General features: G+C 30.7%; 1 protein-coding gene across 1 annotated transcript in view; it reads right to left on the reverse strand.

Annotated features, from left to right (window-relative positions):
* The window catches only part of LOC117204840 (muscarinic acetylcholine receptor M4), a 56,216-nt gene extending 30,811 nt beyond the window's left edge, over nucleotides 1-25,405 (reverse strand). Inside the window, exons 1-3 of the mRNA XM_033442625.1 lie at nucleotides 24,700-25,405; nucleotides 24,181-24,620; nucleotides 10,630-10,810 (exon numbers count right to left, since the gene is read on the reverse strand). Of these exons, the coding sequence (XP_033298516.1) occupies nucleotides 10,630-10,727 (98 nt within the window). The 5' untranslated portion in view covers nucleotides 10,728-10,810; nucleotides 24,181-24,620; nucleotides 24,700-25,405. The remainder of the gene's footprint in view (nucleotides 1-10,629; nucleotides 10,811-24,180; nucleotides 24,621-24,699) is intronic.

The raw sequence follows: 25,405 nt of genomic DNA on the forward strand, positions 1-25,405 counted from the left end.
TGAAGTGTTAGTGGATTTAAAATCAAAATATAACAGATCGAAGAAATGGAGTTATTGATTGATGGAAATAATTGAGAGCTGAAGATTTGGAATATATTTTTGAAAATTATAATTCCAATGTTAATTTCACAACCTATAGTATTGCAATACTATAATAAGGAAAATGAGTTAAATCTTATCGATTTTATCTATTCAATTAAAAAATATATTGCTAAAATGTATAAGAACAATGATGTTGATGACAGAAATTCGTATAATGTTATATAGATCAAATTTCATTATAATTTCATAAAATTGGACAAAGATTACGCCGTATTTGGATAATCGATCCTCAAATAACAGAATAATCACACTTTAATGAATTTAACCCCTGATGAAAAACTATCGTCTAAATGCTACATGCATTTAAATTTTAAAACTCTGAACTCAGATTTATAAAACATTATTTATTCTTGATTAAAATATTTATTTTATTACCGAAATGTAAATATCCAATATAATTTAAACCTTATAATCCTTTTTATAGGTCAGCGTACTTCAATGCACGAGATCAACGAAAAATACGAAACAAAAGGGTAGATCAGGTTTAAAATTTTAATTTTTGGAGTTGAGAAATTGATTGCTTCCCTTCTGCTACTATATTTAGTTCGTTAGATTTTATAAACCATTATTCAAATTTTTATAACTTTGCAGTGGCTTGTACGTACGCTGGAAGTTCTCTTGTATTGTGTCATACGAAGTTTAATTACGCAAAGGAAGGTGAAACGAGTTTCATGAGAAACACACATTCAGTAATAGGAAAATCATATTATACCTTACATGTCGCTAGTCGCATGCAGATGATATGCAGATCATTGGAATTGCAAAGATTTTTCCAAGTTCGTGACGACTAGAACGACGATTCTATGAACGATAAATAAACGCATTGAGGTTTAACATATTATATATTTCAACCTTGTATGTCTTTAATAAAACATGTATGTTTGAAAATCTTAATTCTGATAGTTTTCATCCTTTTTTTTTCGAGTTTTGTGGAGGAAAGTGAAATTCATCGATTTTGTTCGATTATTGATACGCAACAAAATTTTTTGCGTGTTTAGTGTTGTCAGTATAGTTCTCACACCGTATAACGTATTAATTATTTATTTTTATAATCCAAATTCAAATGTAGGTCAAGTTATTTCGTCAGATCATTAAAGACTGAAATATTTCTGAATAATGAAATAGTCGATAAAGATAGAAAAAACTGCTGATAGCCGACTTATAAAAAAAATGTTTGAAGAGAGAATTAGTATGTAAGAGGTGGGAAATGGGCACGAAAATCTGACGATCTAGCATAATGGAGCTCTCGTAGAGCGATAAAAAAGATGTTTCGCTAAATACGTTCTAGAAAACGAGCGTGCCGAAACACGGCCTTCAAGCATAAGAATATGTACTGTACAGTGTAGTAAATATAGTATATAGATGTATAAACTGTGTTTATATTATGTTTATATATGATAGATAAAAGTTCTTCTATCTGTGAGAAAGAAACAAATATTGTACGACTATTAATAAATATATGTACATTCAACAAATATTTTCTACGATTGGCAAAGTAAACCTTTTTATGTAACAACAAATTTTTTTACAGTTTTATTTCAAAAGAAACTAGTTATTCTTAATATAAAAAATTATATTTACTTATATTTATATAAATATAAATATAATTTTTTATATTAAGAATATAAATATAAGAATAATATAAATAAGTTAATAATAATAATAAATAAATTAAATAATAATATAAATTAAGAATATAAATATAAATATAAGTAAATTTTGTATATCCAATAATAAATTTATTGAATAAAATATTTTCAAGATAGTAACTTTATATAGTTCTAATATTTTATCGATAGTAATACGTTAAATTTAGATAAATCTCAGTACTTTTTTCAATTAAATATTATCCGCGATTTAGTTCTATATATAGATTATCTAAGATTTGTAAAACTTTCGTTACAAAAAATTCCTGTCAATGTAGCACGCGCACATATGCATATTCATATTGTAAATACTAAAGATAAAACTCAGAAGGAAGTTCCGAAGCCCATTTTCACGATAGCAGAAAATGATACACATCAAAGGACACGTATTTGGTTTTATCGTATTTCAATAAGTCGTGAAAGAAATGACGCAGCGCTACCAAATAATGTTATCTGTAAAAGATGGTAATGTTCGAATACCCGTATTCAAGAGCGCCTTTTGTATATGATAAGAATGAAAAGACTTGGTCTACCCTATTAGTTTAGAGTTTTATTGAAAAAGGATTTCAATACCAAAAGGCGAGGACATTATCATTACCCTGTATTTGACCTGGACTTGAACAAGGGTCCCTCAAATCTTTGTAGTATCAAATTACTTGAGGCATAGTTACTTAGAAATCGTACTTTTATTTTTATTACCCTTTTCTACTTTCTAAAAACTAGGGTATTAATTTTCTTAATACGTAATTGTATCTTTAAATTCTTTAAGAAAAGTGTTCATTGCGTTTACATATAAAAATATTAAGAACTTAACATTATGATTTTATGAATTATCAAATATGCAAAATTACTATTTAATAACTACTGTCACTGACGTCATTATTAAAATTAATATTTTAATCTTTTTATAATAAAACTTAATTTAAATTCTTTTTATGAAACCGTATCGGCATTAACAAACGAACATTGTTTTAATCAACAAATCCGAAGAGGAATACTCGATTCCATGTGTATTCTATTTACACTGTTTTTCCAATTAATATTCCAATCGTATATGGAAATCAATTTTTAATTAATTATACATTTCAGTTTCTTACGTTGTGACTACATATATTAATGTATAGGATTTACGTTTAATTACAATTCAACAATCAATTGAATTACAATTCAGTACGTTACCGGACGTTAATATTAGAATACCTATTATCCTACTATAATAATGAGGATATTCCAATATTGGAAGCATTTTATACATTCGATACATTTTATTTGTGTATAATTCTATAATAGAATAAAAAGTAGCATAAAATTAAATGCTTATTCTTGCGAATAGTCACCAATAATCTAAAGAAAATGTTTCGAAAAATTAATTTTTGTAACTCTTGATATGACATAAATCAATATCGTAAATTCTTATCAAATACGCTAGATACACATTTATTTGACCATTTTATCGATAGACTCACGCAAATATTTGAAATTTTTCGACAGTATCGCGTGTCCGATCGGTCGATCAGGAGTTGAGCGTAGCTCGCGTGTTTCGTTTCTGTTGCACGACATGGATTCTTCTTTTTACGAAATTACTACGCCAGCACAAGCATGTACCCACGCACTCAACAACTGGCCCCATCAACCGAAACTCACCAGTTCGTTCATATAACCTCAGCTCTACGGGATACGCGAATTAACGTGGCTAGGTCAAGGGTGCAATTTGCCCCAGATTAGTTTTGTTCGATGCCAGCTCACTGTCACGCCTACTTTTCCCATTGCTCTACTCGTTCTTGAAACATTTCTTTCTCATCAAAGCTAGCTCTGAATTCTTGCTCGTTTGTAATATTGAATTATACCTTTATCGAAGTTGGAAAACAAAACTCGAAGTCAAGTTTGTAGCAGACACTGCTTCATTTCCAAATTATGGCAACAGAGCAATACATAATTTTAGTGATGTATAGAGCACGTTTGAGAAAGATTGTTTGTCTGAATCAATAGAGAGTGTAAAGTGACATAAAGAATATTCCACGAATGTTAATATTACAAACTGGTGCGGTCTGATAAATTTTGTTTAACAAGCATATAATTAGTTTATATAAATATTGCGAATTAAAAGAAGTGTGATTTCTACATGCGTATTGTGATACTGATATGTGATGCTTTTAATTAGACGGGGTTCTTGCGTATGAAATGTCGTTTCCTGGAACAAAACTTTTATAACATACACATATACGGATAATTTCTTCAAAGCAATATGTATATGTAACTAAGATAGTTTCCATATGATATTCCATGTTCCTTTCGCCAGTGATTAACTAGTTTTATTATTTCAGATTGATAAAAATGTTCTGTTCTAGAACTAAAAGATTCTTCGAATGTTGCTTTTATAATTCTTCAAATAATTATCTAGATATTACACAAAGACAATATAATAAAATTTTGTACTTTATTCCCAGGAATCTTTCGCTATCGTTCATAAGGATTAATGTTTTCACTTGTTCTACAATAACAAATTATTTTATTCTTACTATCTCCACACAAATTTTATATAATCGTTTATAATATGAGTACGCTCTAATAATAATCCTAAGTCGTAAGAAGAGGTAATCAGTAAGTTCTGTAGAAAAGGAGTAGGCATCTTTTGTAGATGAACCGGCAAATTTGGCATGTGATTTGCATGTTCTTTATCGAATCATTGAACCAAGGTCGACTTTTCGTCGCAAGTAAGGATACGTTTCAAAAGTAGATCCTGTCTATTTCTCTGAAGAAACAAGGTGGCTAAGGTTTCTCTGTATCTCTTAAGTCACGAGCTACCTGTTTGTTCATTCTCTTTACTATTTCTATTTAAGTCAAGTGACAAACAATTCTGCTTACAATGCTACAACATTACTTTCATTTGAAACGCTAATTTTCCTGTTCTTTGTCTTGAATAACCGGTAATATTTCTTAAAATACTATCTAAATTGACGCCTGATTTTTAGTCATCTTATCTTTCTTTCTCAAATAATTTTAGTGATATTACAAATTAATTTTCAATAAGAGTCGCCGATAAGTCTCGTTCCGTTAACCACAGCATGCCTCAAACGCTCGTAAAACATTCGTATATTGAGATTAAGTCATATACCTTTAAGGATCATGCAAACAGTTGATTTGTTGCTAATAACACAGTATTCAAAAGCAGTTGATGCTTGAAATACAAGCAGATCGAAATTATAGACTAAAAGAGTCGAGAAATAGCCGTATACAAGCGTGAATTCGCATATTTGATATGGTCAATCAGATAAGTTAATAATGGCGTTCTTCGAACTAGGAACTTTGTTATTTTCTGATCTCCTTATTCTATAAAATGTTTTTCAGTGAATATAACAAAATTGTAAAGACATTTTTATCGTACCCGAATTAAGAATACAATAAGAAAACTTAAGAATGTAGTAGACGTATGAAAAGGACGAGTTATCATTTTATATTTTAGTGCATGTGATTATAGGAAATTCTATTTTTTTCTATACACTTTAATAAGAATGAAATTTAGCAGGTTGGATTACAAGATTAATTGGAATGGAATACGTGTTTCATTGATCTTGCCGCATATAATAGATAATTTCAAGAAATAATCCAGATAAAATCAGTTGCGAATGAGAAAGGATTTATTAAAACCGCTGATTGCTCAAATCTCATTTGCTACTGAAAATTAAATAGTACTTCAAACGCAAATCGTGAATTACTATAACGACTATAACATATAATTCTATAGATCTTTCTTTTTAATTCATATAACAGTTTGAGAGTTTCATATAACAGTGAGAACAGTTTCTGTACTGCGATATTTTATATTTTAACTAAAACTTGTTCATAATCTATCGTGTGTAATACTCGATTCGTAATTGATAGTTCATATTTTAATTGTTAAAATGAAACGATTTACGTATATGTTTTTTAAATCGATAGCCTCGGATAAATATTTCGCTGGTACGTGCGGGCATGTTCAAACAACGGATGATGATTTAACAATTACATAACAGTTCCACGAAAATTCTCATACGGGCCTTTAATATTGTAACAATTAAATTAGTTATTTTTGCAGTTAATTAATTACAAATAAAGATAGGTTTATTAAGAAATTTGAGCCTCGCTCGAGTTTACGTTAAACGTATTGAATAGAAATAGATATCTTGAAGAGAAATTAAAAGGAGTGTCGCCAGAAGAAAGAAAAATTACGTATTATAAATCTAATTTTATTAAAGCTGTCGATATGGTGCAATATTGTAATATTACAATAGTTGGATCTTCGCTTTGTATTGGAAATATTAAGCGTGCGGTATTATGGTATTATGTAATAATAATCCGCATTTAGGGAATTCCCACGGAGACTACGCATTAATTGTTACTGTTGTGCTTGAATGATATCGCATGAAAATCTCATTCAATCTATTGTTCTATTGCAATCGATGAAAAATTTTGTACAGTACTACATAATTCCAAATCACTTGGAACGTTCCAGCAAAATATACATATTAACAACTTTTACGGTGTTTAAAGAAAAATATAGCGTCCCTGAAAAATCAAAAATTAAATCTGCATTCCGTTAGAAATTTTCCCCAATCTGAAACATTGTAATTCAACAGACTATAGAATAAGAAAGGAAGAAGGAGAATTTCATTCGGTACGAAACACTTTTACTGCCCAACGTATTTTTCCCCTTGATTACGTGCAAAAAGTAAACGAAAACATTATAACCGTATTGTACACGTACAATAAGTTGTAGCAGCAATACAAGCGCTGCGATACAATTTCCCTGAAGTTCGTCGGATACAATTTCGCTTAGTCGCTCATATTAACTGAAATACAATCTTTCATTTGAAATATTCGCTGCAGAAAAGTTCCGATATGTTTAAGCTATCTCGGTCAAGGGAATAAAAGGCTGATTAAAAATAGTATTCATTCGTTCAAACGTGGCAACATATAGTAAATATATTATATGTAACCATATAAATTTGAAATTCCTTCGCTATAATTATATACGTTATATAGATTAATAAAAGAAGAAAATAGTTTTACACGTGTAACTTTGAAAGCTATACTATTTCTATTCCTTGCTTAGTATCGATTATTTATTAGAAAAGAGGAAAAAACGAGGAGAAAATATTCTGGCCAGGCATCCCCTTTAAAAGAAATTGTTCTCGATAGTAATTGCCTTTCACAGGTACACCGCTTGCATTATCGGAAAACGCAGAGGCCGTCCTTTGAAACGAACGTTCGTTGTAGGTATCTGTTTGCAATTCACCCGTATATGTGTCGTATCAGACCACAGCCAACTGACAAAGCGAATCTCTGGTGCAAAATTTTAAACTTGCTCACCCTGTATGTGTTAATATTTATACGAAAATTTTGATATTCAAGCTTGTTCTATAGTATCATTATAAATTTGTTAAAAATACAGAAGAAAGAAGAGTTATTATTTTATATTTTACTTCGCACAACCTGATGCCTATCGATAATAATAAGCTTAGCTTAATAATATTCGTAACATGAATGTAATTATTCAGTTTGATGCATATTTAGTTTTTGAAACGACGCTTTCACAATAATTATATTTACATGCTTTATGATATTTATTCTTTTGGTCAATTTAATCGAGGAATATTGTTTCATGTCGTAAAAAAATGGTAGAGAGTAGGTTCAGTTTTAAATAAATTGCCTGTAACCTAATTATGCTATGGTAAGGTGATAGAGTTAGAGGTACACAATCATTACATAATGTTTTTAGTAGTAATAAATGAGATTGAAGCGAAATTTTACATTTATTAAGACAGGTAATTGAAAGTTGAAACAAAATCAATTACGGCGAAGAGATTTTTTAAAGTATCAATCGTATCTTTTATTTGCGAAAAATAATATAATGCCGTTATAACGCTATTACTGATATTTAATGTCAAGTATCGTAGTTTTAATTGCATATGGGCTATCTTTCAAAAACGTAGTCGAAATTACTCAACAATGTATGTTATAGTTAAAAATTGATACATTTGAATAACTCATACGCACATTCAATCTAAATTTTGTTTCTAAAATATCACTTTATCTTGGGCAATTATCTGCCAACAAATTTTTCTGTTCTCGCATAACTATGATTTTTACTAAAAAAAATATAAGCAATTTTATGACTAATTGTTTTATTCGAACAATTATTTTATGATAGATTCAGATAACAGTTATTTCATAATCATTAAAATTTCCGCGAATTAAATTGTCAAATAGTCATTAACATTTACAAGAGCAAAGGCTATAAAATTAAATTAATTGACAATAAAAATGTATATTTCATTCGTTCTTATTTCGAAATGCATAATGCTATTAGGAGAGATACGCATTTTCCGAGATATATTACTTTCATATCAAAAACGATGCATCTCCAGTTCTAGACGTCTTTTAACAGCTACAAGACACAAACGAATACCCATTTACCGCATACACAGCAGTACTCATTAAACACAACCAGAAGAACAATGGTGTCTCGAAAAGGAACAAGTCCCTCAAGAAATTTTTGTCTTCCTTTTGGTCCGCTGCGAAAGTTCATTTCCTCCAACCTTGGTGTTTCCTAAGCATGCCCGCAGACAACCAATATCGGCTGCACGAGAGAAACCACATGATGCCATTACTCTTCAATAATGAGCATTTGTGGAAACAACGACCGATAGATTACGACCAACGCGGCCACTTGAAATTCGAAAAACCATCCGTTCGAACCAGGCGAACGTAGAATGCAAAATCGTGTAAATATAAAACTGTTACATGCAATTGTATTCCGTCATCATTCTGTCAATCATTCTGTCTGTAACACAACGGCGGAAAAACGTATTTCACAGTAAAAGTAAAAGTCTGGTTAATAATTAAAGTTGTGTATTAGCTTAGAGAGGTCACGATATTCTGCATTTCAATATTCTCTTGGAGAATTAAGAGTTTAAAGTTTGTAATTAATTTTAAATGAGATCTTTGAATTTTTATGTCTCAATCTCGTGTCCTTTGTTTCGATAATCAGAAAGAGTGTGAGTGTTGTGAGAAGAAGAAAAAATGATTAAAGAAGTTGAAGATTTTAAACGATTGATATATTAAAAATACAAACAACATTGAATTATTAGATCAACTTGCAAACCATATGGACTTATCTTGAATTTTTTTATTCTTATCATATTTCTAGAAAAGTTACAAGTTATTATTTGAAGAAGGAAGTAATTCGTGATATATTTATTATTATCAAACTGAATTTAATAAAACTGATACATATATGCACTGATAAATAGAGCATCCAGATATTTTTTAATCGACAAAGTGTTTGGTGAAGTATTATAATCGTATGGCTTAATGTTAAGGAAAATGTAGGTCAACATTTCTTTCCTACCCATTACAGAGCGGATTTATAAATGCCCGGTACCTCTTGCTAAATTGCTTCGTAACTTCATATCCTTAAGCGAAACAGTTCGAAAATTTTGCGTGTACCAAGCACAGCCTGAATACTTACTAGTGAGCGAAGTAATTCACCGAAGGTGATTATTCCATAAATACACATCGGTAGTACTTGATACAAGAAGTTTCACTTTGCAGCTGATTATAATATTAGTAAATGTTCTCTTCATGCCTAGAATATTATTGTTGTTATCGCGAGAAACGAAAATGTAGATAGCTATTTTATGTTAAGGAAATCTCTTTGATTTATAATACTGTCAAAGGATTTAAGACTTAGGATATTGTCAAAATTTTGAAAACCATACATACTTGTCTTGAAATTTTTATCATATTTCTAGAAAACTTACGAATCATTGTGTATATTAGCTTACAGATTGAAGCGAAATTTTAAATGAGAAGAGAGGGTTTTCTCAGTTTTTTCTAGGTTTCAAGATGAAAATTTGTTACAATTTATTTGTGATGATCGACATTGTTTGAGTATTATGAATTATGAATGTGATTGTCACCTGAGCGTGTTGATTTTCACGATAGTCCATGTTTTAATACTTACCAATGGAAATAAAAAAAGACCGTAATATTTGCACAAATCAAAAACAAAATACACGAGTTTGTTCATAATTTATTTTTTACCTTTTTCTGAAATTTTTGCAGGTAAACGGTATTTAAACCTTCACTAGAAAGTTAAAAATGTTCTTCAACTTTTCATAGTTAATCTCTTCCATAACATATTATAAATAACATCTTTTCACTTTGTGTATGTACAGAATTCTGTAAGTAGTTACAATGTAACGTTTGAAAAAAAAATCTGAGGTTTAAAAGAGCAGCTTTTTAGAATTCCATCTGATTTTTGTTAGTTTCATCTTCGAAATAACAAAAACTATTAAATGTTTTCAATATTAATATTAAGTAAATGTATTTAAATGTTAGTCATTCTACGTATAATTGTATTTTCAAACAAACATTGATGCATGGAATATCTTTTCTACGTCCTATGTTTTTAATCTTATACGTATTGTCATTTCTTTATTAACTGAAAAACTTTCGTGCACATTGACAAGTTAAGTATCTAAGTTCAGTGTTTGATGTATCGGTTTCCTAAAGTTTGCTCCTATCTCTTTTCTATTTTGTCTGATATCTTAGGAGGAAAGATTTTGAAGCCACGATGAGGTCGACTTTCCAATTGATCGCGATTAATTCGAAATTCTATTCAACTATTAATGGATTAATTCTCTCTCATTGATTTCGCTCTCAAGTAATACATGACCATAAATGTCTTAATAGACTTGGATTACGTTAAAAATTATAAGGTTAGATTTATATATTTTCATGGAAATATTACAGAATCTTACTAACAACTTTACGTATTTCTAATACATCACCAGTTAAGAATTATATGTATATGCTGTAAAGGTATAAATATACTCACCATTGTGTCATATAACGCGTGCTGATAATGAAGACTGGAGAAGTAGTGCGATTAGCTTCAGTGCCGTTTAGGCTGCTGTCTGTTCCATTTATCTCCATTTCACTAGGCAAAAATTACGGTGGCAGTAACTTCCAGAACCACTGACACCTTCACCTTAATACCCAATCATCTCCTCAGCATTCTGAAAAGAACATAATTCGTTCTTGTAGTAATCTATTACATTTTCAAATTTAAATAATTTCACCCGAGTATGGGACTCAGATTTTCAGTTTAATAATAATCATTTGCGAGAGAGTAAAGATTTTCGATCCTTTGATATTAAAACACAGATAAAGAATATCTGTAACTGCAGATATGAATAGAAGGTACATACAATTTGTGAAGGATAGCAAATAAAGATAAAGCATTATTTCAAAGTTTAAATGGTTTGATTTATTCTTTATCTATACTACTGAAAACACGTGTTTCTTACATATTTACATATTTACATATTACAAATCGTATCTTAATATCACATAGTAAAATATAATGTGCTTGATGACAAAATGATGGAACGATTATGAATAGTACTGTAATAGGTCATGCTAATTGGAATCTTGTCAAATACTACAGAGAAATACCTCTTTCACCGACGGCTTGTCTCCAAGAGCTAGTATATAAACCAGATAAGGACACCCAATTGAAGTGAATTCATTTACGAATGTTGTTGAGATCCCTTTGTTATTGATCTTCGTTTAAATTGATATTCATTTATGTCGAAAGAGATGTTTGAGAATTGAAGGTTGTTCGACTTAACAATTTACCAAAGGCATAAAATTTGGATCCCATATTGCAAGAAGAAAGAGTAAATTAAGGTAACAATTTTTAGAAAGATTCCAACGTTTGTACGTAAACTGTGAATTACTTTAATTCCTCCATATGAAAAAATGTTACAGTGATAGAAAATATTAGAATATACTTCAGAAAATATTGTACAAAACACAGATACGTAAGTTACGTTAATAAACAAAGAATTAGTATACTAGAATATATTAAGAAAAAAGAGTTTTTACAAACAGCCCTACATCATGCAATTGTTTTCTTTTCGCGATAGAATAAACCGAATTTCATGCAACACGCAACGATTGTGTATTTGATTCACTTGACCTTCGTAATTTGCTGCCATTCATTAAAAAAAAAACGTATTGCACAGCATAACATTCTGAATTATACTTGAACACGAAATTATAATACATAGAAAAATAACATAAATTACTTCGGCCACTTTTATTCAGTGCGATCTCCTTCGAATACATCGCATTTTAACAAAATTTTTGCTTTCCTGTTTTCGCTCTAACTTGACTATATACACATAAATTAGCTCTGGTATGTACATTGGATTATTATAGTAATACTGCCTATTTTCAGATTATAATATTGGTTGCTTGTGATGAAAACAAATAAAAGTAAATGTACAAGAATATATATGCGATGACACTATTAAATGTATTAAAACTTGCTTTTCTCATAAAACATTTGATTTTTACAGATTTTTCATATAAAAATTCTCAATTAACAATCCAATTTAATTTTATTACGCTTTACTTTCGCTCTTAATATTCATCTCTTTTTTTTTTTTTTTTTTTTTTTTTTGATGTATAAAGATCGCAGATATATCGCAGCGCGTTTGTCTGTATCAGATCGGGTAATTCTATTGTGACTAGAATTCTATCATATCGCGTTATTTCCTTAAAGGTTTTTTTCGGTAACATTCGACTTTTAAAGGAGCATATATTTTCTTATCCCTCGTTCCCTCGTCTTTCAACCCTCAATATTCCATGCTTCATTTTGCACTAGTCAAACAGCAGAAATATCGTAGACCAGAATCTAACCGCACGTCTTATCTGTGCACACGTCACGTTCGTCCGGATGCGAGTGAACGATACAAATATTTTTTCTTCTCATCCTTGCAGATCGTAGCTGCGGTGTTTGGGCGCAGGGTCAAACGAGTTTTCGTGGTACATGTCGTGCCTCTGTGTGCAGCCGATGTGAAACGGACGAGAGATAATGAAAATGGAACGGGGAGAAGACCTCGGCTACGGAAAGTGAGAAGAGCCTGACAAGTCGGAAATTTCGGGGAATATGTAGCTTAATGATATAAAGTCATAAACCGCGAACCAGTGGTCGAGCAAGTCAAATTAAAATCAGTCAGGAACAACTCTTCTTCCTCCCTGAGGATATTAAGCTAAAGAAATCTATAGGAGATTGTTGCATATTTTATTTAAAATATTTACATTTATAATATATACAACTATTAAAATGGCTCACAGTATTATTTCGAATATTTTTGGTTTCTTGCGATTCTATACCATATTCCTTTGTGTTCACTGCTTTTTTAATTTTCAGAAAAAATACTGTATAAAACCTGTTATGAATTACAAAATATTAATAATAATTTTTTTGGAATGAAGATTTAATTTAGCCATATTTTGGCATATTCAATTACAATTTTAATTTGTATATGACACTGTTTTTATAATCACACTTTTAGGACAACTACTATGGAGTTCATTTTACAGATCTTTATCGTTAACATGACATTTTCCGAAGCAACGTCGAATTGTTCATTCACGAAGTATACTCATTTTCTCCAAAAGCAGTGGTAATACTGCGAGAAGCTTCTACTGCACTGCGGCCTAGTTTAGACTCACACAAGAAGTGCATTCAAAATCGAATTCTATTTTCCGTTCTCTGTATTAGTACTACCTGCTATTTTGAAATAATTAACCATTCATCCATCTTATTATATTCAGTTGATTTCACGCTTCATATTCGTATAAAATGAATGTTATTTAATTGCCTTTAATTATTATCCGGAAAATATTGACTTATACTATGTATGTAATAACTTAATAACGAATAGAAATCATTTTTTTTTTAAATATTCACATCGATATTAAGTAGAATAAAAGTGAAAGTAACAAAAATTAAAAATGATTATCTCGTGTTTACAAGTATTTTGTGCAGCTTATATCTTCAATTTTATAGAAAATTAATAGTACATGTATAACCAATATTGTTGACGCGTTAAATTTTCCCACAGAATATTGATCAACGGATTAAAATGTTATTCAGAATATCTGGGAAGTTACGCACGAAGTCTATCCCATGGACAAGCAGAGCATACAGCATGCGAACGTCGAATCCTATACGTACGTGACGAATCATTCTGAACAATTGAACCAACGAATCAGGCAACGATCGCGTTCCGATAGCATTGTGGATAATTCGTTTCGAATTTATTGCTTTTTCAAATGATACGAACAGCTAAGCAGAGCTTTGGACCAGCTTGAAAATCCACGAACAATTCCTCCGGTTTTTTCCTCCTGATTGTTCCTACCCGTTTTTGTCTTTCCGTCTACGAATTTCAAACAATTTGCAACCGGTAGTTCTTGTCTCCACACAGTTACGATTTACTCTTCTTTATTTTTTTTTTTTTTGTTTTTCACTTTTTGTTTTTTGAATACTGACGCTACTACATGCGCGTTGCTTGATGACGACACATCGATTACCAATTAACAGTACTCCAATGTAACTCGGAAGATATAGATTCACAGTGAAAAATGGATTTTCGATTAAAAGTAGTTTAGTCGTTTGCTCCGATCTTCGACGACATGAATTATGCATACGCATAAATTAAACGAAATATACCTTCCAGTTAAATGGCAATAAGATATATTGCATAAATTAATATCTTTCTGAGCTATTTTACTCTCGGATCAATTTGCTCGTTCTTTTCTCCTCAAATTGTTTGGTCGACGTGATAAAGTGAAAATCAATTAGATAATAGCATGGTTTTCCTGAAAATTTAACTTTTGTTTGATGGTTTTCTAATGAATTGACTCCGATTATTAAAACGATTAAAATATAATAAGGCATTAATGATTGCTCAGTATTGAAAGTGAAATGGGACATTGACGAATCAAATTTTTATCAATATTGGTCAAAACATAAACAAAAATTGTTTCCGACGCGAAATATTGTAAGTAGGATATAGTTACCAGATTAAGTATTTAAAATGAATTTCTTTTTGCAAAGCTTCGTATGAAGAAGCTTTATTTTATATTTTCCATTTATTTTCTTATGTAGAGTCATCCCCTTTTGAGTTGCATCACCAATTACAGTTACAGAGTATCTTGTATACGTATATCCTTTTAGTAATAACACTTCACAAAATTTTATATTCCCTGCATTTACAAATATGTAATCAGCCACTCGATAATTATGAGGCAGTAAATTAATAGCTTAAAATTCATATTTATTTCATTTACGAATATCGAATTGTCTCTTCAACTTGAAGGACAATAAAAGAATAAAATAATTCAATTAATTTGATAATATCGACTAATTTTGGATCTTTAGGCTTTGATATCTCGCTTAATCAATCCTACGACGAATTTAAAATTTCCGCTATAATACCAGAAGCAACTTAATTACTGGAGATCTTCTATTAACCGATAATATATAACACGCGTTAGAAAATATTTTCTTATCGTCTCTCTAGAGTAAAATTTTCAGACACTGTTTAAATAGAAGATAATTTGGCTTTGCACAAGTAGTGAAAAGTGTTCACTATTTAGTTGGAGCAAAGGAAGTTGCCGCTTCCAGTCAGCTGATTGAATATCCCTCGACAGCGGAGATGAAAGTCGCTGCAGCTTGGAATTAGATCGATATATAACTATACAAATATATTTTCCCAAGAGCAGAAAAAACTGCCGATAAACCTAGTTTGACGCTTCTTCCCTTCCTGTTGACTTTAATGAGATTCCCAGCGATTAATCTGAATCGATCGTTTCGTTTTTCTTCCTTCTTTCTTTCGTCGGTGCATCTGATCAAAAATCGGACAAATATTGCTTGACATGCACGATTAACGTCTTAGGTCTCGATCAATCACATACGCGTGTACTAGTAATTATTTTGCTTCACTATCATTCACGCGTGAAATGATCGAAAATAACCGAAAATTGTGCTCAGTCTGAACAAATTTTACAGTGATTGATTACTTTTGAAAGTATTACATCAAAGATTGTTGTCATATTCATGGGTGACTATCATCAACTTTGCTTTGTAATAATCTTCAGTTTCAAATAATTTCAGGAATTGAAAGTTAAAAGTCGAGATAAATATTCGGCTGTAACATCATATGAAATGTTCGTTTGAATACTCTTTAAGTTCCTTTTCTGCAGTATAGATTGCATAAAATTGAACGTTGATCTATATTCTTTTGTTTCGTGTAACTTTCGTTTGAAATAGCGTTGAGAATTTTGTAGAATTTTCTTTGAAAAGTTACAATAAATGTGCCTGAAACTCGTGCCATTTCTTCTTGTAAATTTAACGCTAAAACTATCAGAACGTCAAAATGACGAATTTCAGATCTTTTATTTTTGCGGTATCTAAAAACAAGCGATTTTGACGGAAGGTAATTTTGGCGGAATTAGCTTCTATCGAAAAAAAACAAGAGTTGTCTTCCAAGCAGAATTATATGTCTATCTATTTTCATCCTTCCACTTTAATTATAATCATCTATGTGTAGCACACTTATTCTAGTATATTACAGATCGTTAGTTCTAACGTTAAACTTAGCCATCCTGCGGCCAACGCCGCACGTAATATTAATATAGTTTTTGAAGAGGTTACTGCTAATGAACATGCTATTCATCGTTAGGTATCTAAATTTGTAATAGCGGGTAAAATCCTCAAAACTGTATAAAATTCGGAGAAAGATATTTTCCGGGAATAGTATTAGAGACATTGCATCTCAATGACAAAAATATTCCAGCGAAATGGTAGTTCCATTAATAAACATAGAAATATTTATAAAACAAAGTACATTTTATAATTGAAAATCATGCAAACATCTCTTATACATATAAAGGTATTTTAATATTATAATTATTTATTGGAATATATTAAATTCAATTTATATTGGGATAATTTAGCAGGAATAGGGTTATTCATATGACTATAGATACACAGGGTATGAAAAGTTATTGTAAAGGACATGAAAGTAACGAAATATCTTTTTATAGAAGTGGCAAGTACCTATACGAACGAAATGCTCCTTTGAATGACACGACGCTCAACATATTGCTATCGATCTCCACTGCGTATCAAATAAGCGAGATTGTCATAAACGCTTCTCATTCTTCTCTTAAGCGGCTTTAAACATCACTTAGGGATTTAGGTGGTCCATTATTGTACATTTGTGCCATAGGGTCTATTACTTCTTCTGTTATGGTCATACATGTTTCTGTATCTTTCTATGCTCTATCTTGAAAATGAAATTCATTTTTTTTCTGGTTCGTTATACACGATAATAGGACATTGTAATACGTATAATTTGTAGCAGAAGAATTAATCTTAAAATAAATATTCATGTCTAGTATCATATATTCGATATACGTCTAGCACACGCGTGTTATAAATTTTGTCTCTTAAAAAGAGATAAAAATAAAAGATGTTCAAGAAATATAATATTCCAAATACGATGATATTTCATTTGGTAGGATTTGTCCAATAGTTCTGATATTTATAAACCTATTGCTTTTATCGAACATGAATAACGATATAATATTGTTATAGTCTACAATAACATATTCTGCAAAAAATCGTGATATAATCATTTTTCTTAACATTTTCATGTCTTCCATTAATAATAAGTTATTCGTTACATGCTTATATTCATATTAGACGTAATTATTTTTAATCAAACATGTGATTACTAACTAAACCAAAGTAAAACTATGCATATTATTAAAAGTGTCTTAGCTATACAAATAATATTACATTGATATTTGTTACATCGCGATTTAGAAATGCATATTCTCGTCACTATAGCAGTCAGACGACTTTTACAACGTCGATATATGTTTTAACATATATTGTATGTAACAATGAAAACGGATAATCGCGATAACGGTGTACAACCCAATAATATCTCGAGAACGAACCACGTTTATACCTAACGTTCCTATTCTTCGCGTCTCGAATAGCGTGAATAAATACAAATTTCTACGCAACGATTGCAATAGCTGCGCTGTGCGACTGCGTACATTCGATTTATTTCTCCTGGAGGAATCGATTTGAATCCTTTATTTAAATATAATGAAATTCGTTCGATTATTATAGACAGATAAGTATAATGAGAATAGATCGCACGCATCCAATAGAACCTGCTAATACTATTTTTGAGAGCCATTTGCATTATTATCACGATAAATAAACTAGTTGCGAATTAAACCCAAACATCGATGCAGAGATGATTTCCTAATCTTTGAGTCTGTTGATATTATCTAATGATAAAGCACGACCTTGTATGAATAAATTGATCGTAATAAATTACAGTCAGGGATAGAATTAATAATATTAGGATCTGAAAAAAAATTTATCGTACTTTATGCTATAAAATCTCTTATATAAATTCGAACATGTCCTAGACAAATTCATCATTTATTTCTACGCAGGAACAACGCTATAAATTTAAGATGAACTGCATTATTCGATACTTAATCTTCTTTTAGTATTAAAACGTTGCATTCGCGGCATAAAATATATTTCCGAATAAATGAATGATAAATGTATACATATAAAGAATTTATTAATTTTAGTAATTTTCATACGATTTATATACTACTTCATCTGAAAGATTACATTTGGATTATTATTTGCGCATAAAAGAATCTCAACATTTTATAGATTTATTTTATAATGTTCCTTTTAATACCATAAACAACATTTAACCCAAGAATACCTAAATCATTGACTTAGCATTACAATTAGGAAACATTTTTGCAGAATGCTTCTTATTTCAGTATTCTACGCAAGCGACCATCACAGTCCAGTGGAATTTCTGATCTTTTCATGACTTTACTTACATTCGTGACATCAGTGACACGTGGCACGTGACACGAACTATTCTCACTCTTCGTTTAGCTAAAAGACGAAACGAAATCTTCGCGCTATTATCTTCCATTTTAATCGTAGCCGATTATTACGTCCTCTGTCTAGAAATCGGTCCAATAGGGAGTTCGTATAAATGCAATTAAACTCGTCACGGTTAAGAAACAGCAATTTTGTAGAATTACGCTTTAATAATGACACAGAGTGTAATTGCTATCCCCGAGTAGTTTCAACGTGCACGTTTCTGTGACCGATGATATAGCATTCAGTTTATTCCTTTATGGAACGCTGAATATCTATCTCGTTTGTGTAATAGGACTACAGCTATATCACTATTGAAAGTAATACTGTTACTGGTAGTTGTTGGTACTAGGTGTTCGTAATATTACATCGTCACGTGGTATTCGCATACAAGATGGTAAATTAATCCATGTTGAGGTGAAAATTGGACTGCGCATGTTTATGCATTTATGAAAACATAATAAATTATATTTTTCATATTTTATTTGCATGATAAATTTCAAATCAACTGCATACATAATACCAATTTGTTTCTTTTTATATGATTTTAATATCAAGTATATGTATGTTTTTGATATTACCTTGAACGCTTCAAAAATATTGATTGTCATAAATCTATGTCATAACACTTGTTACAAAACTTCGTAGATTTAGTAGCAGTCTCTAAAAACTTTGTATCGTTAGATTTAGATAGGGTATAGGATAGATTGCTTTCTAACCGTCAAGCATCAAAATTAGAAAATCATTATCATTTCTTCATACAGAATGCACACGATATGCAAAAATTTATATAATATTTCAGTCATATTTTCTCCATTTCTGGCTCACAAAAATATGAACTGCCATAGATATTCGCAGTTAATTATAATTGTATGTATGTTTATGTTTAGCATTTTTGCTAGCTATGACGTACCTAATACGACACCTTTCAGTTTATAAAAGTTGTCATTGACGTCACATCGTTTCCTTCTGTACGCTAAAATTACGAACCCCCGTTTGAAATTAATAGTTTTCAATAAACTATCCCATTGTGATTGAGATTTATTAAAATTTATTGATCACTTAAGCGAGAAAAAATCAAATTTACGCAAGGATAATGTCAGCGGATGAATGTTGAGAATTGTTAAATATAAGAATACTTTCGTGAAAAACCAGTCCTTGTAGGTTAAATAAATTCAACATTTGATTTATCGATTCAATGCTTGACCGTGCACTTCAATATTCAATCGGAATAAAATTCAGAGAAAGAAAACGTGACTTATCGTGTTTACTATATTCCGTTTATTTGATGTTCGTAATCTATTTCGAGTTGCAAAACTCTGCTTGTTAGGTCAGAATAATTTACATAAACTAATATCAATTAAATAAATAAATTTAAATACGAGTTGAATATATAAATAATTCAGAGACAATAATATTTGTCATATAGCTATTTTTATCTCAAAAATGTTAATAAAAATAGCAAACAAAGAAAAGTGGATACCTGGAAAGGCATAGGTGACCATCTTTAGTTATGGGCAACTGTGAAACACGTGTGTGCAGTGAAAGTACGAAAATTATTATAAAGGGATGCTTTGGTGGAGAAAGTGTTGGTTTGCTGTCGTTGATTAAGGTAAATTGTGAGTTGTGAGTTGTCATTTAGAAGTTGATTAGTTGTACCGATTTAGTTGCTTTAGTTGTAATACATTAACATATTTAGAAATAGTTCCAGTTAGATAGTCATAGTTTCCTGTTCCATCATCGTAAGTAGATATATAAAATAAAAATCACTATATTATTTTTAGACGATATTATATAATACTGTCTTAAAGTTGATATTAAATTTTTTAATTAATTAATATATATTTCATAACTAATATCCTAATTAATTTCTGGAATTATAAAACTTTTACGTGTTCCCTTAATCGTTGCGTGCGAGGGTAAGTAATTATTTCAAACTGACCATACTCATAAAGTCTCAGCAAAACATGTAGAAACATTACGTCGAAAATATTCTAAGAGTGAAATTCGCTCTTATTTCTTATTACTCAAGATGTTCGTGACGGGTTTTCCGTATTAAGTTAAACACAAATTCAAGAAGGGTGGCGTGTGCTCGTAGCGTGCACTTTATCAGCTCTTTCGTAAAATGTGATTCGTCGTTCTTCGTGATATATTACAGCGGCTGTAACTATTTATCCAGAATTTTTTTTAACGATTTCCGTGTGCGTTAAGTAGATTTCACTGAATCTGTCGATAAAATTCAGATTATAACACTCCAGTTTATCGAAAGATATTTTATTACAGAATTTGATATAAACGTTTCGAGTAAAAGTATATACGAGAACAGACTTTCTAATTCATTCATTAATTCACGTTTTTCCATACAATAATCTAATTTGAATTTTTTCCTTTCAATAGTTGTACTAATTAACTAGTTTTGAACATGGAAATCGTTTAAGAGGAATTTTTGTTTGCTGAATTAACATGCTCTGTTTAAACAACTTTTGTTTACATATCGGAAGATGATCTATATTCAACATATAAATATGAATTTGCATTTTAATTACCAAAAATAAAATTTAATATAATTTTTCCAATTTCATTTGTTACTTAAGTTTTTTTATTACTGTTAAGTTAATTTATTACCGAGTAAGAAAGCGAAGTTGAAATATGTAGAGTCGACAATTTAAACAACATAGTAGTACATTAATGTCTTTTTTCACATCAGCACTGTTTAGTTGTTGATAATTTTATGAAAATGTCGTATCACTAGCATGTAATTAAATCGCTATCGCAATTGCTATCGATTATTTACTCAGTAATTCATCAAACGTATTAGTTACTACAAAGCATCACTGTGACTAATCTACTCTCGACATACTCTTCTCTTTCATTTATTTTTTAAACTAGTGTAATCACTTTACGTTACATGAGAACCACAAATTTTTAAAGAAGTTATTATTATATATATATTATATATACTATATTTTATTATATTATATATATATATATTACAATCAATTAATCTGGATTACAATTTAATTATGCAAAGATATTAGAACACATATGTGTATGAAAATTTTCTGCAGAAACAACGAATGAATATTTTTAATAATACAGATGAATATTTTGAACATAGTAGGAAATTTGCATTAACGTCCTTGAAACCTAATTTTATCGTATATTGTAATAATACGCTTAAAGGGAAGAAGTTTCATAGGTTTCTATATTCAACGTTGCTTCATTACACTTTACAAAACTTTATTCTCTACAGCTATTCGTGCAATATTAATTTTTAACAGCGTTAGTTAGAATAATGAGTATTTCGGCCTATATCACTCTTTGAACTGAGTGACCATGACAGGATAATACAAATACACCTTTCTCTATTCACAAAGAATTAACTAATCGATATTTATCGATTATCCTTTAGAAGTTCAACATAGAACGCACGAACTAGAATCCTTTTGCGTTCACTATCAACTAATCCTCCGATCATGCTAAAATACTGAACTTAATAGAAAATGAAATTTCGTTTTTTGTAATTTTATTTTAATATCTCTTAAAAGTGCTAATTGGAAAGTGAAAACCTATAATATTACTAGCTTTCAATATATCAATTACATACTTTTTACGTAATCAAGTTTGCTTTGAAAACTAAAATTAAATATTCACTTTGATTAATACTATTATACATAGATTATCATTTCCGCATTCTAGTATGTCTTGCGTATTTATAAAGAACCCTTCTAAAAATGTTACTATAAGGTCTCTGTAAGAGTATAAAATACTGTTTATTAATAAAGATAAATATTTTTACATTATCTACATATATAAAATTTGTCTTATACATCCGATAGAAATCCTTATAACAATATAGAAGTATTTGAGAAATACATATAATTTTGTATTATACATATTGTATTATATTATTATATACAACATATTATATCATATTATTATATTCTGGTATAGAAATTTGAATCGATATACAAATCCTTCTAACCATGCATACATTTTTTCTTTAATTAAATAAATAATTTCTTGTCACGTTCTAGAAATTTTAAACCAATAATTTTTCTTCGATGATGGTCCCTTATTTAATATTAGATTTGTAATTCATATTCTTTCGAATCCAAACCAGCTGGCTGCTGAAGCGAGCAAAACCCTCGTAAAAAGAAGACTAAAGAGAAAACACCTCACTGGCCTCGCTAAAGAAATAAAATAGACAAACTCAAAGATGGTATCCCGCTGGGGGTAGCCATCCACATGTTATTTAGCAATAAAGCTAGGAAAATTTACCGAATTTCCAGCTGGACAAATTGTAAAGTACAAATTAAATAATAAAAAAAATATATTCTTTCGAATAATCAATCTACTTAATAAATATGAAATTATCTCTTTTGAAATAATAATTCCAAACGTATGATATATGAAAATATTTCTAAAGTGTATAAACGAATTATATCTTGGTATCAGATTGTGTTCAATTATAGATTTCTATATAATACTCATCTTCTAAAATAAACCATGATATCGATATAAACATCAAAGCCAAACCAAAATGACACTCTTTTTTGTCACGGCATTCCTTTTATCTATTCTAACTGTGTCAATCATAGTTTGAATATCGCTTGGTTGAGTGGAATAAATGGTTCTGAGTCCATCCACATTACAGTTGGCACCATTGAAAATTGGAGTTTTTATCTAGCATGAAAGTCGCAGGGTACCAATCGGTCATTTTCGAATTTGAATAAACTCCAATATTTTCATTTTGTTCCGCGTGGAAGATTTTCCATGTAACCATTTCCCCTTTCTCAGTGAGACGGGCAATGAATTTACATTTTTATTAAACAAAGCGTGATCGTTGGAATGTATAATTTTTTCAATAATCGATCGACAACTTCACGCACGCACAAATAGTAAAGCAAAACGACGTACGTTCTACCATATATTCGTTGTTTCAAGGGGGAAAGGAGATTACCGTGAAAATCGCGAAAGCTTAAAACAATATGTTAAATTGAATCGAATATCAAATTTGCAGGCATGTAAAGGAGCTTTTAATGCCTCGTAAATAAATTAAACAAATGGAATTTCATAAATATCACAAGATATTGTCACTGAAGAGTAGTTATCCGACAATATTTTCAACTGCAAATAAATTTCGATAATACAGAATTTTTATTTCTCCAATTACGAATGAAATATAATAAAATTGAAATGATATTTTTGTCACTGATAAAGTTGTATAATTCTAGTTCGACTTTTATAACTGACAAAGGATTGATAATGCTTTAGTGAAAAGTGGCCTTTCAATAATATTCAAATTAAATTGTTCGAATATTAATTAATTATTCGAGTATTGTTAATTCACTGTTCCAATAAAAATTTCTATTAATTTCTCCATTAATTAATTTCTTCATTAAGTCATGTCTTATTAGGTATAGATTACATTGTTTCGCTATAATTTAAGACGGATTTGAAATGTTTGAAGCTCAGGCGATATAATACAACGTTCGAATGCAAAATAATGAAAATTCAAGATATGAGATACAAAATTATAATACAGGAATAAATAAAGTACGTAAAGGCAACAAGTAATAGGTAACATACCTTGTGTATCCTTGGAGAGAAGGACTACGCCGAAGTAGGCCACATAAATCCCCAAAACTTCAATTCTCGGTGTTCCACTTTGTCATGCCTGTCTGAGTTCTTAGTTTCATCTTCCGGTATTTCGAAGTTCTGGATCGGTACAGAATTGTCACGTTACAGTTTAACAATTCACGAATGATATCACCGCAAGAAACCCAAGGAAGGAAACCCAACAGAATGTTTTTCATTCATAAAAATTGACTCGACTTGTCAGCGATAACGAAAAGGCGCAAATATCACCAGAATCGACTACTGATTCCCCAGTTAATAAATAATCTGGTAACGAAAGGTTCCATCACTTTTTCGAATTTTCAGAATTCACTAACCGTGTTGGAATAATTCGAGAGTTGTAGTATTAGAACGGTTCAGAATCTGAAGAATTTGCCAGGAATAATGAAATCCTAAAATTATTTCACCTCTGATAGAGTATTCTCTTTATTGTCAAAGTACTCTGACCATATCCCCGATTTTTCTTCCTACCTCATCACTCGTGTATCGACGTTTCAAGATCCCTTCTAGCAGTAAAATAGCATTACCGGAGACTCAGATCGTACGGATTGATAAAATACATACATCGTTCTTGGAGACTCTATACAACATATTCTTCTAAGGCTTTTACTAATTACGGACGATTTCCACTGTCTTTTCTCGTCACCCGCGCACCACATAACTCGACCAAGTGTATCGAAGCTATTAAAGCTCGATTATAGAAATAACTAATTAACCTCGTGAAGCTCGATGACAGAGAAGAACGACGGAATCGAGTATAACGATCTGAAGGGATATATCTCTGTTATCTAAAAAGACATGTCGATCTCGTACGACGGAAGGATTGGTGGCGGAAGCGCGCTACTTCCGGCTCCGTCGCGTTTCAAACTCTGCTCCGAATGGGACTTGACGGCGAGTCGGCCAACGGACACGCGGCGAGAATTCAAGTGAGCGCCGTCAGCGTCGCGATTCCGTGCAGCGTCGTCAACCTCGTTCCAGGAGACGCTTGCGCACCAGTGTCCGGCGCCCTTCGACGTTCGCGTACAGGGATGAATCGTTCCTCCGTACCGTTGTTATCAATTCACCTAGTTTTCTTCATAATCGCCGAGGAACCTAGGTGACGTTTAGGTGTGTGAATTAACAATGAGCCACTCGATTCTGATGACGACACGTGGACGCGCCACTAGACTGATATATT

Source organism: Bombus bifarius, unplaced genomic scaffold (genome assembly GCF_011952205.1).
Source record: "Bombus bifarius isolate JDL3187 unplaced genomic scaffold, Bbif_JDL3187 scf7180000007984, whole genome shotgun sequence".
In the NCBI taxonomy this organism is placed as follows: domain Eukaryota; kingdom Metazoa; phylum Arthropoda; class Insecta; order Hymenoptera; family Apidae; genus Bombus; species Bombus bifarius.